This window comes from Tenrec ecaudatus, chromosome 12, assembly GCF_050624435.1.
Source record: "Tenrec ecaudatus isolate mTenEca1 chromosome 12, mTenEca1.hap1, whole genome shotgun sequence".
Taxonomy (NCBI): Eukaryota; Metazoa; Chordata; class Mammalia; order Afrosoricida; family Tenrecidae; genus Tenrec; species Tenrec ecaudatus.
Genome location: NC_134541.1, coordinates 45,959,669 through 45,976,078, shown reverse-complemented (window position 1 = coordinate 45,976,078; position 16,410 = coordinate 45,959,669). Strand labels below are relative to the sequence as shown.

Genomic DNA, 16,410 nt, shown 5'->3' with positions numbered 1-16,410 from the left:
TTGTGGGATACAAAAAGGCTTTTCCCCATATGTATTGTATGCCCAGCCTAGGACACTGCTTGCAACACATGGTAAATGACTGTAGCACACTTGGATGCAAGCTGCTTAGAAGTTACCTCCCTGAGGGCATCAGAGCAATCAGACACTATTGTCTGTCCCTGGGACCCAATCCCTGCTGATAAGGATAGTGGATTGCATCCCTGAAGGAGATCCCAAAGACAAGGTCGAGCAAACTCATGGAGGACCAAGGTTAGGCTGCCATCTTGAATCTAGGGTTTGCCCATCTTGTCACATGTATACCCTTGCCGCCCCTTACGATTATATGTACACCCCTACATCATCCCATTTCTGTCATGCATATGCCTGTGGTTCAGCCCCATCCTACTAAATGTGTATAATCGGGAGCTTGCACACCCCCTAAGTATATATAAGCCTTGGATAGAAATACAATCTTCTCCCTCCTCCTCCCTCTCTCCCTCTCTGTGGACCAGGAGGTGAGCACACTACCATAAAAAGTGTCTGACTCCTTTATTTTATCTTCTCTTCTACCTCTCCTACTATCTATGACTACTATAATCTTTATGTATTATAACCATATAATGGCGCTACGGACCCCACTTGATTGTTATAGGCTGGTTTACTCTGACAGTTGAACACAAGAATAAACCAGAATGTCTTTTAAAAAAAGAAGAAAGAAAGAAAAGATCAAAGTGGATGTAGGGAAAACAAATTATTTAATGAAGTGTGCAGAGAGCTATAGAGTTAAAAACCACCAAAGAAGAGCACACTCAGCATATCTTAGAACTGAGGAAACATTTCAAGCTTTAAGTTGGAATATTGAAAAATGTTGTGGGCAAAATATTGAGTGATACAGGAAGCAGCAAAAGAAGATGGATGAACACACAGAGTCACTGTGCAAGAAAGAAATGGTTGACATTGAACCATTTTAAGAGGTAGCATATGCCAGGCAAAAAAATTATAGATTATATTTAACTGAAGATGCTATTTCTTGTTATAAACAAACTAAACACCTCACAAAAAACAGTTATTTCCTGAGCATAAACTGTAATCACACGAGCCACTTTGAGATAAAGACTATTTACTTAGATCTTAAAGTTTTGATGCATTTTGTTAATTGGTTTCAAACATCACAAATCAAACAGTTGGCTTGAAATAAAAATCCCTACTTCAAGATAGATCAATTGAGTATTTTTAAGTAATCACTTTGTTTATGGTACTGTGCTAACAAACATTATGTAATACAAAAGGTTACCTTAAAGTTGTTTTTGGTCTGGTTGAATGAAAAGGCATGCACAAATGAAATTTCTAGCGTGGAAAAGTAGACTACCAAGTAAAATAGCATTCCTGTGGTACAGATATTAAATCACCCTTCTTTTCTGAAATAGCATCTAATCTAATCACCATTTAGAACGGCAGCCCTAAACAAGGGCTGATTTTGCTCCACAGGGGCAACTGTATTTAACAATAGATAGATTTTGGGGCGGGGGCGGGTCATAATTCAGGAGTGCTACTGTCATTAATGCTACTGGTGTAGGGCCAGACTGTGTTTTGTTCTGGTGTATACAGGGTTGCTATAAGTTGAGACCAACTCAATGCTAGCAACTAGGATTAGGAGTTAGAGACCAGGGAGGGAGCCTGTTAAGCAGGATTGTCATCACAACAAAGAATTAGGTGATCCAGAATGAAAGTGTTCCTCAAAGTGAGAATCTTTCATAGAGAAGCTACAAAGGTCAGTTAGAAATGATGGAAGATTGACTCCAGTCGGCCCTAGATTTTACAGTTTCTGTAAAGCTGCCTTCTCTAAGGTTCTTGAATCCTTTCTTATAGAAATAAGCATTTGGGTACCCCTAAGTCCAAGCTCCTGAACACTGTATGCAAGCTTTGGGGTTTTATTTGTTTGTTTGTTTGTTTTCCCCAGTACTGCAGTGTTGCAGGGAAGAGAGTCCAGAGCTTTATCAAGTTCTCCTTCAGAGAGGTCAAGGCCTACTCATGCGGGATAAATGTTTATAAAGATGAAGGCACATCTAATGCCAGTGTTCTAGTCACCTAAACCAATAATACAGGACCTTCTCTATCAGCTAGCAGAACTAGAGGAAGCATTTTACATTTCAAGCATCAAAAGTAACCAGAAAGTACTTTTTTTATAAGGGGGGTAAATTTTAATTTAAAATTTCAACTTTTTCAAAGTAATCATATCTTAAAACATGAGAAAACTATAGAATATCCTGAAGATTATCAATCTAAACATTAGTTTTTAGACATATTGGTGGTATACTCACAAATGAACCTGGATTGATTATGTACTAACCAATAGTCATATTTAAATGGATTTATTTCATTATTTGAAATCAAGATTTACTGCTTTCTCCCAAATATGAGACAAAAGTGAATTGAGAGTGTACTGTACATTAATATAAGGATCCTCCTTCATATTTTCTAGACATTTTTTAAAAACCTCTAGATTCAAAGATCTGCAAATGGTTTGGCATACACCACATTTCTCCTGAAAACTGTTTATTAAAGTGGATTATGTTTTTCACAGAAGAAACATTTTATATTACAGAGCTGTGTTTCTGATTTGACATCCGGTAAATCAGAGATTCCACCAGCAATACATCACATAAACAAATCTACAGAACCTTGAATGTACATATAATTTAATACTTTACTAAATCATAAAATTTTGGAGATTAAGTTTTGACTTAAAAAGCAGAGAAAGGAACTTAGAGATCATCTATTGCAGCTGTTTCAAACTGTTTGGCTTTTGTTTTTGAGGTTCAACTCTTCGGCCCCACTTTAATTCAGGCAACACGGCTTTTTATTTTATGTATTTGAACTTCAAAAAAATAGGATATTTAAAGAAAAGATAGGTTGTTTCTTACCAGAAAGGCTGGGTGGGAGTGAGGAGTCATTTAGGCTTCTAATCAAGGCAGCTCATTTTGCAGATTAGCAATCTGACACCCGAAGCATTAGATTTTATTTTGTGGCATCCCCAGCAGTTGTACCAGCAAGTTAGATGTATCTGGGAATAGGATGAAAGAAAGAAAACTAAGAGTTCAAATTCCAAATGTGCTAAACTTCTCTGAGTTTCATATCTTTGTCAGGAAAAAAAGGCAAAGTACAATCTCCTTAGCATTGTGTGTTGATTTTTCTTAGCATTGTTTTTGATTTCTAAGGATTTACAATTTGTCTAGGAAAGTGAGTGATCTTGATCACCCAAGTCTTTTTTCAAAGAAAATTCTAAATAGTTTGATTAATTATTTAATGGATTTCATATCATCCAAATATTTGAAGTCCTCCCATCTCAACCCAACCCTGTCCTCTAAAATATACAAAAATAAATTATGCATTTTTATTATTAAAGTGGAAATAGCAAGTTATTTGTTTATGAATGACAATTTATTATTGTTATCTAATCTCTATGTATTTTTCTTTAGGCCTTAAAGAAAGTGCGGAAGAGATGGTAAAAAATAAATTGGAAGGAAAGGATAAACTGACACCTTGGGAACAATTTTTAGAGAAGAAGAAAGAGAAAAAAAGACTAAAAAAGAAACAGAAGGTATCAGTGATACTCATGGCCATATAATTATTAATCACCATGGATCAGAACTATCAGTCTCTTGGTATTCATTACCTGGGGTACGCTGTGTTACCAGAATTTTGAAAAGAAAGTAAGAAGCCAGCAATTTAAATATTTTCTGCAAGGCCACGTGACAATACAGAGCCTGGAAAGAGCCCAAAACCACTTTAACCACCGAGCTCCACTGCTTTACATTCGGGTACTGCTGACATACAATACATGGGTTAGCTATTATTTAGAGGTAAAAAAGCATGATTCTATTCTTTGTTTTTGCAGAAGACAAGTGTATATACATTTTTTACTTTCTACTTGAACTTCGCCATGCACAGAGAAATTTTTTAGCATAAATGAGCTTCTATGCACTTTATAATCTTAATACTATTTCCCACTTTTCTTTATTATGTAAATCTCTTACCATCTTATCAAATATTTTACTTTCCAGTTAGCCTTAATAAATTTTAAAATATTATAATACTGTTACTAAATAAAATTTTATGATTAGCAAATTTGATATAGCCAGCTTCTGTTAAATTGGGAAAAAAAATGTGGCAATTGATATAAAACCTTGTAATTCCCTTTTCTCCCCGAAGGATGTTTCCTCTGGATTGATACTGTGTCTGTGGAAAATTTGGTTGGACTTCCATCACTCAGTGTATATCTTTTTCAGAATTACTTCCCAATAATAGTAGAGACTATCTACAGTTTTCATCATTGAAAATACTGCTTATTTTGTTACTGAAATGTTAATAGCGGCATTACCTTAAGACATATCACTGATGATCACAGAATGTTAGAACTTGAGGGAACTTAAGTGATTAATTCAAGTCCAACCCTATTGTTTTATAGATACAGAAATTAATTGACTTAGCTGGTCTCGTGTAGCCTATTAGCGACCTAAGAAGGCTGTGCTATGAGTTGGAGGAGACTTGACAGCAATTTTGTTTATTATAATTCTTCTGATGAAAATGTGTTAAAAATAAAAATAGTAATAATTATAATAAAAGAAAATTGTTTATTTTTGCGTTCAACTTTAAGAGTCTTGCTAATGAGACCAGTGAAGATGAACTACCCTCAGATGTGGATTTGAATGATCCGTACTTTGCTGAAGAAGCTAAGAAAATGGGTAAGCCAGCCATATTTGTAGTTTTACATCGGAATACAAAGAAGATTAAAAAACTATCATGGGTGGAGAAAATGGTAAAGCTCGTTTTAACGAAATACAAAGAATTTATATCATTCACATATTGGGTGATATGCAGATCTATCCTATTGGGGTAATCATTGATTCGATTGGGAAGAATCAGCATGTCCCTGCATGAACAGGAGGAATTTCTTTGTAGGAGATGCTTGGTGACCAGGTTAAGAGTTTACTGGGGTATTTTCTATGAAATAGCCTTCTAGAAAACCAAATTGATTCTCTTAAGACAGTGAGTATACATAGAAAGAGGACATAGGTATGTTGTGTGCTTTCGTTGATCTATATATAAGAAGCATATCCACTCCAAGAACGTCTTGGCAAGCGCTATGAAGAATTGAAAGGATGGAATGAGTTTGTGTTTATGTATATAATTCTACTTTTTTTAGATTTATATATGGATTTTAGTACAAGAGCTCTTTCTGCCCAAATACATACAAGCAGTTGTGTCATTTTCTCTTTTGAATTTATAACTAAAAGCCAGCTTTTCACTTCCCACTTTCCTTGAATCTCCACATGATGTGGCAGCTCGTTTCCTGTCTCTGTGGAACCTTGTTTCCGTTGCTTATGCACCACTGGCAGCCATTCTATGTTCAGGGCTTTCCTTCGCAGATTTTGGGTATGTGTGAATGTGTGTGATGAGGCCCACGCTGTACGCGGACAAGTCCTTGCAAAGACTGCTGTCGGCATTTTCCACTTGTTCATATCATTTTGTCTTCCCCTAATACGTATACCACACACAGCAGCCCCAACAGACTTGCTCCTGGAAGAGCCTCAAGCTGGCGTCGTAAAGAGAAGGGTTTTATAATGTTCCTATGCTTCTTGTCCCGCGTGACTACTCAACCAGAGTAGTTCTCAACTGAAAAGTCAAAATTGCTCAAAATTATTTCCTGGTTATTATAGCTTTTAGGCACTGACATTTTATTGATGAAAAAGAGCTCAAGATGAATAAAGTCAATTGAAGGATGGGAAATTCTTGAGAATTGGAAAGGGAAATGGAAACTTAGCATATTCTGCTTTTGATCATACCTGGGTAGTCGTTTCTACATGTTGGATTTATCCTCTGATTTCAGGAGTCCAAGTTTATAATACAGAAATGTGAAGCAGTAGAGTTTCCCTTTTCTCATTCCAAAGTGCCCCGCTTAGCATGTCAGTGAACTCTGGTCAGATTTCAGATCTCAGAATAGATTTTGAGAAGCGTAAGGTAAATGATTGGCTGGTTTGGGGTATTCTGTCTCTTGCAATATACACTTAAAGTGTATATAAGCTCTGTGCAAAATTAAGATCCGAAGTTTTAAGGATGGGGAACAGGTGAAATTAACTTACACATTTGATTTCAGAATGTGTCCTGGGAGTAAAGGCTTATATTTGGCCTACAACTGTTTTTCCAAAAGGAATAAGATAAACCTGAGAATTTTGCACGTTAATTTACAAAGGTAGAAAGCATTCATAAGCAGGTGTAGGACTGAGCCCTGAGGTAGGGTAAAGCCTACAAATAGACTGTTACTCTGCAGTAGGGAGAGGTAAGAATAAGCCTAATAAGTAATCTGAGAAGGAATAGTAAAGTAGAAGGAAAAGTAGAATTTCTTTAAATTTATGTGTATATCATGAATAGGTATTGAATTTTATCAAATGATGATTCTGTATCTATTGAAATGATCTTAAGGTTTTTGTGCATTACTTGCAAAATTTTTTCTTCTTTATGATTGTCAGTGTTATCACAAAGCAATGTGTTTATGCCATTCATTTCTCTACAGTCGTCTCCTTAGGTTCTGTCCATTTGTTAAGTTAATTTCTAGATAGCCGGTCATTTTTTCACTAGTCCTGTAAGTTTTTAACCCTCTGATACTGGTGGTGTGTGTCAGGTATAAAGAAGAAGTCAATGGAATCTGCAAAAGGTGGCACATCTCCAGAGGAAGAAACTGAAATAGAAAAACAAAAGGTAAAAAGTGATCATTTTTACATGCTTTGGGATCATTGATATGTACAATTTAAGTTTTTTACATGAGTTTCTAGTATCCTTGATTAAAAAAATAACTGATTTCAATAATGAATTTTATAAGACACATAAACTTACTAACTTTTATAATATATCTTATTCCAAAACTAATCTTTCCAATACAAAGTTAAAACTGGTTTCAGACCTATAGCATGTTTCTTTATGATGAAGTGTATGCTTAATTATTAAAAGCCCTTAATATAATGGAGACCAAAACTTGCTGCCATCAAGTCAATGCTGACTCATAGCGACCCCTTGTGGGTTCCCAGGACCGGGACCGTTAACCAGAATTGAAAGCCCAGTCTTTCTCCTACAGAGCTGCTGGTGGTTTCGAACTGGTGACCATGCGGATTGCAGCCCAACTCGTAACCATGAAGCCACCACGACTCCTTAATGGAGACACAAAATACCATTATGAAAGGCATTAAAATAACATCCCCATAAAGTTTAATTCAATCTGAGCCTATCCTGTATTTTATAAACTTTATAATTTGTTAATTGCTAATTCCTCTCTTTATTATTGCAAACAACATACCTATGTACTTGTGTATACGCTGAGTTTTTCAGCACATTTTTAATGCAGTTTTTGTGGTAAAATTAGGTGCCTCGGCTGACATTCGGGTTGTCTTATACTCGAACGTATGTGGTAAATATGTCCACTCTTAAAATGTTTCTTAGAAATGCAGTGAACCTTGTCCTGAAGTAACCCCAAAGATCCCTCAGTGAGGGTTGTGTTTGTTGTTGTTGTTGCTGAAACAAGAACTTGAGTCAACGTTATTATATTATTATAAACTGGCTGATATGCATGTTAGTGTTTGGGAAGGAATCTAACACCTACATCTTAATACTCTCTGTGCTCCACTCAATATAGATGTAAAATGCTCATAAATCCATTTTCAAAGCAAAGTAAAATTGTTCTTTTTAGAAACTGCTTCTAAATAGAAAACCAGCTGTACATACCAGTGATGGAAGGGAAAGGAAATTAAAGTGGTAATACAAGACTACTTCAAAACCTTTACAGAAAAATGGAATTAAAAGATAAAATCAGAAATAGAAACTGTATTTCTCAAGCATTAATGTGAAGACATTTTTGTAAGCCATGATACCACCCATTTAGTTCATCCCTGAATAACTAAGGGTTCTGGGAATTTACCAATGTCAGTGCAGTTCTTTTTACATTATTAACTGAATCAAAACTGGTGCCCTTTAAAGAGGTTTTAAGATTAGGAAACAAAATACATCGGATGGCACTAAATTAGGATGTGGATACCTAATATTTTCCCGTCAAAAGTTTCACAAAACTGCCCTGTGTAACGAGCAGTAATGGTGAAGGAGTCTGGTGAAATTTTGCTGGACATTTTTCTGCTAAAAACTTGGCTCGTTCTTAGGCCATCCAGAAAGACAAGTAAAATACAGTATTCCAAAAAACTGTTGCCACAACCTTTGCTCTTGGCCGGTCCAGTTCTGCTTTGCCTGGGCTACTTCCAGTTATCGCTTGGTCGCCCTTTGAGAACTCTCCTCTGTTATAGGCACCAATGCAATGGAAAATTTCCTCAACTTTGATTTTTCAGTCAAAATTATATAAATTGAACCAATTGAGATATCTGTGCTGTTAATCATTGGGTCTCTTTACGTAGAGCAAAACAAAATGTTTCCTTACAGATTGATGTTGGCGGTCTCCCACTGCAGGATTCATTTTCAGCATTGTTCTGTTTTTTCTTATAACATGCCAACCCTTTGTAGACTATTAATCTCCTTTGGGCATTTTCCTAATAAATTTTGCATAAAGCATCAGTGATTTCAATATTCTTCCATCTAAGCTTCACCATAAATTTGACTTTTGTTATTACTTCAATTTTAGCATAATTTATCTTGCTCGTTTATAGGGGCTTCTTTCAAACCAATGTCTTAGTGCTTCTTGTTCAGACATAACAAGTTAGTACATGTTTCTTTTGGTGACCACCCCCTCTCCCATCCCTTCAAAAACAAAATAAATCCATGCATAATTTTTTTGCATTTTATATACATTTTTCCTAAACTATTAGAAGATTGACAGATGCCCGTGAGCATGTTTTTTTACAGTGTACATGATTGTTTTCCTGAATCATAAGATTCACGTTGAATCCCATAGTCAAAAGATCCAGGTATGTAGGTATGTTAGATTTAGAAGCAAATGTTAGTATTTGCCTTGTTAGAACTGTGTCAATATTGAAAGAGTAAATCCAATAAATCTCTTGTTGTGGAAATACATGTTTGGAGATTTTGCTGAATGTACAACAAAATACATCAGATTTGTTAGATTTAATACCATTGACAACGTGAGTACTCTTGCTCCTGCTGCCCAGTAACCGTTTGCACTCAGTGAAGTGTGGTGTGTTTAAACATAAGTTTTCCTTCCTCTCCTGCTTTTGGATTATAGATGATAGATGTTCCCCTGGAGCGTTGGTTGGTGATGGAGTTTTTTCCCTAGAATATGTTACTTCTTAGGGGTACGGGAATCTGGTGTATCTAAGCTACTTTTCTGCACAGGCTGAGATGGCTTTGCTTGTGATGGATGAGGACGACGAGGACGGCAAGAAACATTTCAATTACAGCAAGATTGTGGAACACCAGAATCTGAGCAAAAAGAAGAAAAAACAGCTTATGAAAAAGAAGGAATTATTAGAAGATGACTTTGAGGTAACACCAGGGCCATAAATAATTAACTTCTTAAAGCAAGATTTAGTCTGAAATCAGCACTTTAGACAAAAATTGAGAGAATAGTTTTAAGTTACCCTGAGTAGTGTCCTAGAGAGGGCTCATGTTGGGACCAAATTACCAGGTTTTGCTCAGTCCATCATCGCCAAGTGACCTTCAGAGTGGTTTAAATCTGTGTCCTTCGTAGCTGTGTTAGAATCAGTCACCTTCTGTGTGATGCCATGTTAGGGGAAGTATGCACGATTACACCCAACTAAGGCATAGCATGTTTGCTAAAGCAGAAGGACATCTCAGCAGATGGGTTGACACAGTGGCTGCATCAGAGAGCTCAAGCACAACAAGTGTGAGGGTGGAGCAGGACGTGGCCTGTTTCGTGCTGCTGGAACACGGGATCTTGAGTCGCACTGACTCTGTACCACCTGCAGCCACAATGAATAATAGGCCGGCGTCACGCTCGCTGTAGATGACCAGCAGACGTTTGAACTGCTGTCTCATGTATCCATTTCTCACTTGTTTCCCTCTTTAAGGAGTCTGTACTCCTCATGGCTTCAAACCTATGTATTAGCTTGAGCCATTTAGACAACACCTACCCTTTCAAGAGCTACTGAATGACATCCACTGTCTTGGGAAAACACGAGGGCCATTTTGAATTTGCTCAAAGAATGAAGCATACAGATAACTTCGAAGTCACCTGTAGAACTTTGAGGATACTCCAGCACTAGTTTATTTATATGAGTAAATTCCACTGAACTCTTCAGTAACTTGTTTTTTATTTAGTTTTTTTTAATAGTTTTATTGTGATCTGATTAACATCATAAGATTCAATAGGTCAATCATATTAAGAAGAGTTGTGCATTCAACTGGACTATTTTCTTCCTTTTAATTTTTAAGCCAGTTGTTATCTTCATAGATCCAACCATCTGAATTCCTTATACAGAAAAACATACAAAATCAAGACAACAAAAGGACCCAGCAACAATGACCAAATAAAACAGGAAAACCTCAGTAGATTAGAAAGCAGAAAATATTTTTTAAGCAGAATCAATTCAAAATGAGTCAAAAGGGAGATCTGATATCAAGGTGTTATGTTAAGGCTTGTGAATTGTGTGGGGGGTTTGTTTTGTTTTGGCAATCTAATCCTCTAATATTACAATTGCCTTCACACTAATAGTCATGCTTGAAAACCATTTTAATTGTTGTGATTCTACCAACCCATCTCTGGATTCACATTTTCTGAGACAGTGCTGGGTGGCAGTAAACTATTCTTTCTTTTTATCATTCACCCTGTGCTTGGCAACACTCGAAATCTGGCTGAAGTTTAGATATTCTTAAATGTGGAACGACAATGTCATTGTAGAAACATTGAAGCTAAATATGAAACTTTCATCTTGCCAGACCTTAGTCTTTCCCAGACTCAGTGCTATCAAGTTTCTTTCAACTCATCGTGATATAGGGATTCTGAGACTCGACATTTCTGTGAGAGTGCACAGCCTCTTCTTTCACCCGCAGAACAGCTGGTGGGGTGGATCTGCCAATCACCTCAATAAAGACTCATTTCTGATGGCTTTGACAGTTAACATTTTAACAGAATGCAGAATGAGACTAACATTTCTGTATTGCTTTGCATAAAATTCCAGTAGACCAGAAAGAGACTTCATCCACATTGCAAGCATGGGGAAACACTGCCTCCAAAACTATTCCTATGACCGATGGTCTGAATTAGCCTGCAGTTCCCATTCAAGTGGGTTGTCATGACACGAACACTGTGTGTGTATGTTAGAATCTAGGGATGGACCTTAAAAATCCATTGATGGTCTGTAGAAAAACAGTTTTTGAATGTATGAATGAATGTTGTTTAATATGGTCAGTAACTCTTTTGGCCTATTTTTGCACCAATTTTTTTTTCTTTTGGTATTGCAGGTCAATGTTAAGGATGTTCGATTTCAGGCAATGTATACTTCCCATTTATTTAATTTGGATCCCTCAGATCCTAATTTCAAAAAAACAAAAGCTATGGGAAAAATCCTTGAGGAGAAAGCTCGACAAAGAGAACAAAAACAAGAAGAATTTACTCAGGCCTTAAAGAAGAGCGAGAGTGAAATGCAAAGGAAATCACAAAGCACGACTGTCGACCCTGCTTTGTCGATGTTGATTAAATCTATCAAAACCAAAACAGAACAATTTCAAGCAAGAAAAAAACAAAAAGTCAAATAACTGGGTAGTTTGTTTTGCATTTAGAATGTGTTCTGCTGAAGATAGAAATGTTAGGAGTCATTTATTAGGAACAAGATTTCAAGATCATGAATAGAACTTACTCTGACTATTGATATTTTCTCAATAATCATTGAACATAAATGTGTATAATTACAGGTTAGTACTGTATATTTCTGCAGATTCACTGTAATTAATTTGATTTACCTGAATTAGTAAGATTTACAAAAGGTTTTTTTGAATTTCACTCCATACCAGTAGAACTGTAACCTAGGTGTTTTTAAAAGACTATTTACAATTTTATGTAAAAGACAGAACAATGCCTCATCCTCACTCTGTATAGGGACTAGGCACAATCCAGACCTATACATATACAATAGGTGTATATGCAGTACACTTCTGGACGCTAAAGACCTGATTTCTCAGTTGAAATTATTTATTTTTCTAGTTGTAAGCAATGGGAGTCAAGAACCTTCCTTTGTAGGTTGATTATGTTTAATATATTTTGTTTATGAAGTTAATTTGTAAATAAAAGGACAAAATATTTATATGTACGGGTGGTTTATTTCATTTTATTCACCTTAAGCTGTTTTGGAAAAAAATGTTCTAAAAAAGATGACTTTAACTCTTTAAGAGGACTGCCCTAGAAAGCAACTGTTCCATGTTTGCACAATTTATTCTCTTAGCTCATGGGTTGGCCACCTCTGCTGATGGTATATTGGATTCACATGTTTGGGGCTTCAAGGGAGCTGGTGGAGGCAGTGGTTCTCAACCTTCCTAATGCCGCAACCCTTTAATACAGTTCCTCATGTGGTGACCCCCAACCATACAATTATTTTCATTGCTACTTCGTCACTGTTACCTTGCTGCTATGATGAATCGGGCGACCCGCGCTGAGAAGCACTGGCTGGAGGGCTGTCTCCTTCACTTGGCTAACGTTGCCAGCTTCAGAAGAGTAAGACTTGCTGCTCAAACTCGCTTTTCAAGCCTCTAACTGGGTCACATGTGCCATTGACTAAAGCACATTACCCGGCCATCGCCAACTTCAGCAGGTAGCACAGCCACGGTGCAATGAGGTAGTTCTACCAGAAAGTAGAGAAAACGGGGAACTATTAATGCAACGATACATTTGTACTTAGGCTCCTCTTCGGTGGAAAATGGACTTCCTTAGGTCAGCAGAGAACACAACAGATTTGTTTCTCGTGTTTTGCAGTTGCAAACAAAGCTACCATTCCTGAATGAGAATGAAGTTTTATGTGAACATGATTTTTGTTTCTCTTAGATAAATATGTAGGAATCCTGGACTGTATGATATATATACGTAAGACTTTACTATAAACTGCTAAATCATTTTTCACAGTGATTGGGCCATATTGTACTACCAAAAATGAAAATTCTAGTTCCACATCACCAATAATGAACAGAATCACGGTAATTTTGTTCTTGGGTTTTTTTGTTTTTGTTATTCTGTTAAGTGTACTGGTAATATTGTGGCTATAATTTTGCATTTTTCAAATAAATGATATTGAGCATCCTTGTTTATATGCTTATTTACCACCATCCACATGTATGTGATGTTTTCTTTGGTAAATGTTTTATTTTCTACCTTTTTAAAAATTTTTTACACATTCTGGTTACAAGTCATTTGTCAGACACATCAGTTTCAAATATTTTCAGTAATGAAAATTACAGCTTGTCTTTTCATACATTAGGTCTTTCAGAGAGCTGATTTTACAAAAAAATAAAGTTCAGTTTATCCTTTTTTTCTGAGCTATGGTAACATATCTAAGAAAAAATTTAATAACCCATGATTCAAAGATTTTCACTTACATTTTAGAAAAGATTTGTTAGTACAAAGCTCCTGAAAAAATTCAACTGGCCCAAATGGCTTCACTGGAGGAATTATACACAATTCCTTCTCTAAAAGGAGAGGCACAAGCATTCCAATACATGTTATGGAGCCAATACAATTCAAGCAGACCTTGGAAACTACACTTGTTTTTACTGTATGCGAATCTGATTCTGAGAAGATGAATCTGTCCCATGAATCCTGCACAAAATATATGGAATTTCCGTTGTTGAGTCACCATAACAAAATGGGTTTGTTACAGGTATACAGGGGTGGCTGCACATTCGAAACCAATATAACGCACCATCATAATGGTATAAAGAGGTAAAATCGTGATTGTATCGATAATTTGACAAAATTTAGGTTCCATTTATGAAAAACTTCAAGTTTATAGCGATTATCATTTACATCTAGCATTATATTCAGTAGTAAGACACTCGCCAACAAGCAAAAGATCCCAAGTCATTTATTGTTGGATTGCCAGCAAGTTGTGACTCATAACAACCTTATATTTAACAAAAGCGTTTCCTGGTCCTGCACCATTATGTTGAGCCTGTTAGAACTGCTGTGTCAGTCCATCTTGAGGTCCTTCCTCGTTTTCACTTAGACCCTCTACTTCTCCAGACATGATGTCCTTAGCAACTGGTTTCTCCTAATAGCATCCAAAGTAGAAGAAGTCCCACCATCCTTCCAAAGAGTAGTCGCACTACTTTTCCCAAGACCGATGTTTGTTTTTCTGGCAGTCCATAGTAGTTAATACTTTTTCAGCTGTTATTCAAATGCATGAATTCTGTGGTCTTTCTTATTGACCAACCTTCTCATGCTTTTGAGATCATCGAAGCTGCCATGGCTTGGATCAGAGGCACCTTAAGCCTTTAAAGTGACCCTTGCTCTCCAACAGGCTTTGTGCAGCAGATTTGCCCAGTGCAATAAATAAATCATTGATTTCTTGACTGCTGCTTCCGTGAACATTGATTGTGGGTCCAGAGAAGGTGAAATCCTTGGGAACGTGAATCGTTTCATGTTTTTTCATGGTGTTATCTATGGGCCCAGTTGTGAGAACTTTTGTATTCACATCAAGCTGCAACCCATTCTAGAGGCCACAGCCCTTGGTTTTCATCAGCAAGTGCTGCAAGTCTTCCTCAATTTTCCCAAGCCCGGTTGTGTCACAGTTGGCAATGGCTTTTCCTCTGATCTTAATGCTGTGTTCTTCAGAATCCAACTTCCTAGATGATTTACTCAGCATACAGATGGAACTCGTGGTGAAAGGACACTTCTAACATACACCTTTTCTGACTTTAAACCATGCACTAGTCTCTTGTTCTGTTCAAACCAGCGTCTCTTGATCCATGTACTGGTTCCACGTGAGCACAGTGAAGTGTCATTAGGCAAATGCAAATCAAAACCACAATAAAATCCCAAGGTTGGCTATACTTTTTAAGTGTTGGCAAAGATACGGTGAAAAAATCTATTGCAGATGGGAATATAAAATATGTAGCCACCACTTTAGGAAAGTTTTGGCAGCTCCTCATCAAATTACCATATGGCCCAACAAGTCCATTGCCGAGTATATAAAGGGATTTCAGAAAGTTGGTGGGAAAATTCCATTATATTTTTTATTCCATTTTTCATGCGCTTTTTGAAACCCCTGTATACCGACTTGAATTAAAGGGAAGAATTTGAACATTTTACAAAAATGTTCATTGCAGCTTTATCCACAATTGCCAAAGGGTAGAAAATACCCCAAATATCCATCAATTGAAGAATGTATAAACAAAATACATAACATACAATGGAATATTACCCAGTTATTAAAAGGAAGGAAGTACTGCTAACATACTGCAACATGAATGAACCTCAAAAACCAGATGCTTAATGAAAAAGACCAGGAACAAAAGCTTGTGCAGTATGTCATTCGATTTATATGAACTATCCAGGATCAGTACATCAAGGGTTGCCAAAAGTTGTAAAAACTGATGATGGTTAATTTTTTAAATGTGATTTTCACATTTTAAAAGCATTCAAAGAGCTTGAAATATGTGAAAGATTGCTTTCCTCATAAAAAGCAAAGACAAGGAGGTTCATTCTCACCATCTTACACAACATAATACTGCATCTACCTAGTACAGTAAGGCAAGAAAAATAGGCATACAGATTGGAAAGAAAGATAAAACTCATTATTGGCAAATGACATGATTGTCTAAATAGGAAAATCTAAGGAATACACAAAAAGTTTCAATAAATGAGTGCAGCAGAATCACAACATACAAAGAAAGTCATGACAAATGAATATGCTAGCCATGAGTATAAACCCACTGCAGTCCAGTTGATCAAAGTTCATGCAACCCTGTAGCACAGTAGAACGGTGCCCTTGGATTTCTGAAGCTGTACCTTCTATGAAGTGACTGGTGGCTTCAAGTTCCCAACCTCTCAGCAGCTCAATACACGACTGGGGATTCTAAAGAAAATGAAATGCATATAAACGTCAAACAAGTAGAGCATTTTTATGTTGAAAATTGAAAAATGCTGGTAAAACATATCAATGAAGACTCAATTAATTGAAATAATAGTCTATATTCATGGATTGAAATACTCAACATAGTAAAGATGTGATGGCTATTTACCAAACTGATCCATAGACTTACTTCAAAACCAAAGTTTTTGCCATTGTGTCAATTCAGACTGTAGTGAACCTATTGGACAGAATAGAAAAACCCCATAGAATTTCTAAGGCTATAATCTTTAGGGAAGCTGACTGCTATCTCATTCTCCTACAGAGATTATGTAAATACTACCAATAAAATTATTTCACAAGATCTTCCTATATTATTAGTAACAGTGAAAGCATTTTCTAATTT

General features: G+C 36.4%; 1 protein-coding gene across 2 annotated transcripts in view; it reads left to right on the top strand.

Annotated features, from left to right (window-relative positions):
- Nucleotides 1-13,237, top strand: part of LOC142462283 (ESF1 homolog) — a 45,442-nt gene extending 32,205 nt beyond the window's left edge. For both annotated transcript variants that reach the window (XM_075564009.1, XM_075564010.1), the window contains exons 10-14: nt 3,459-3,580; nt 4,637-4,724; nt 6,662-6,738; nt 9,325-9,474; nt 11,413-13,237. In XM_075564009.1, the coding sequence (XP_075420124.1) occupies nt 3,459-3,580; nt 4,637-4,724; nt 6,662-6,738; nt 9,325-9,474; nt 11,413-11,706 (731 nt within the window). In that variant the 3' untranslated portion in view covers nt 11,707-13,237. The remainder of the gene's footprint in view (nt 1-3,458; nt 3,581-4,636; nt 4,725-6,661; nt 6,739-9,324; nt 9,475-11,412) is intronic.
- Nucleotides 13,238-16,410: the final 3,173 nt, after the last annotated feature.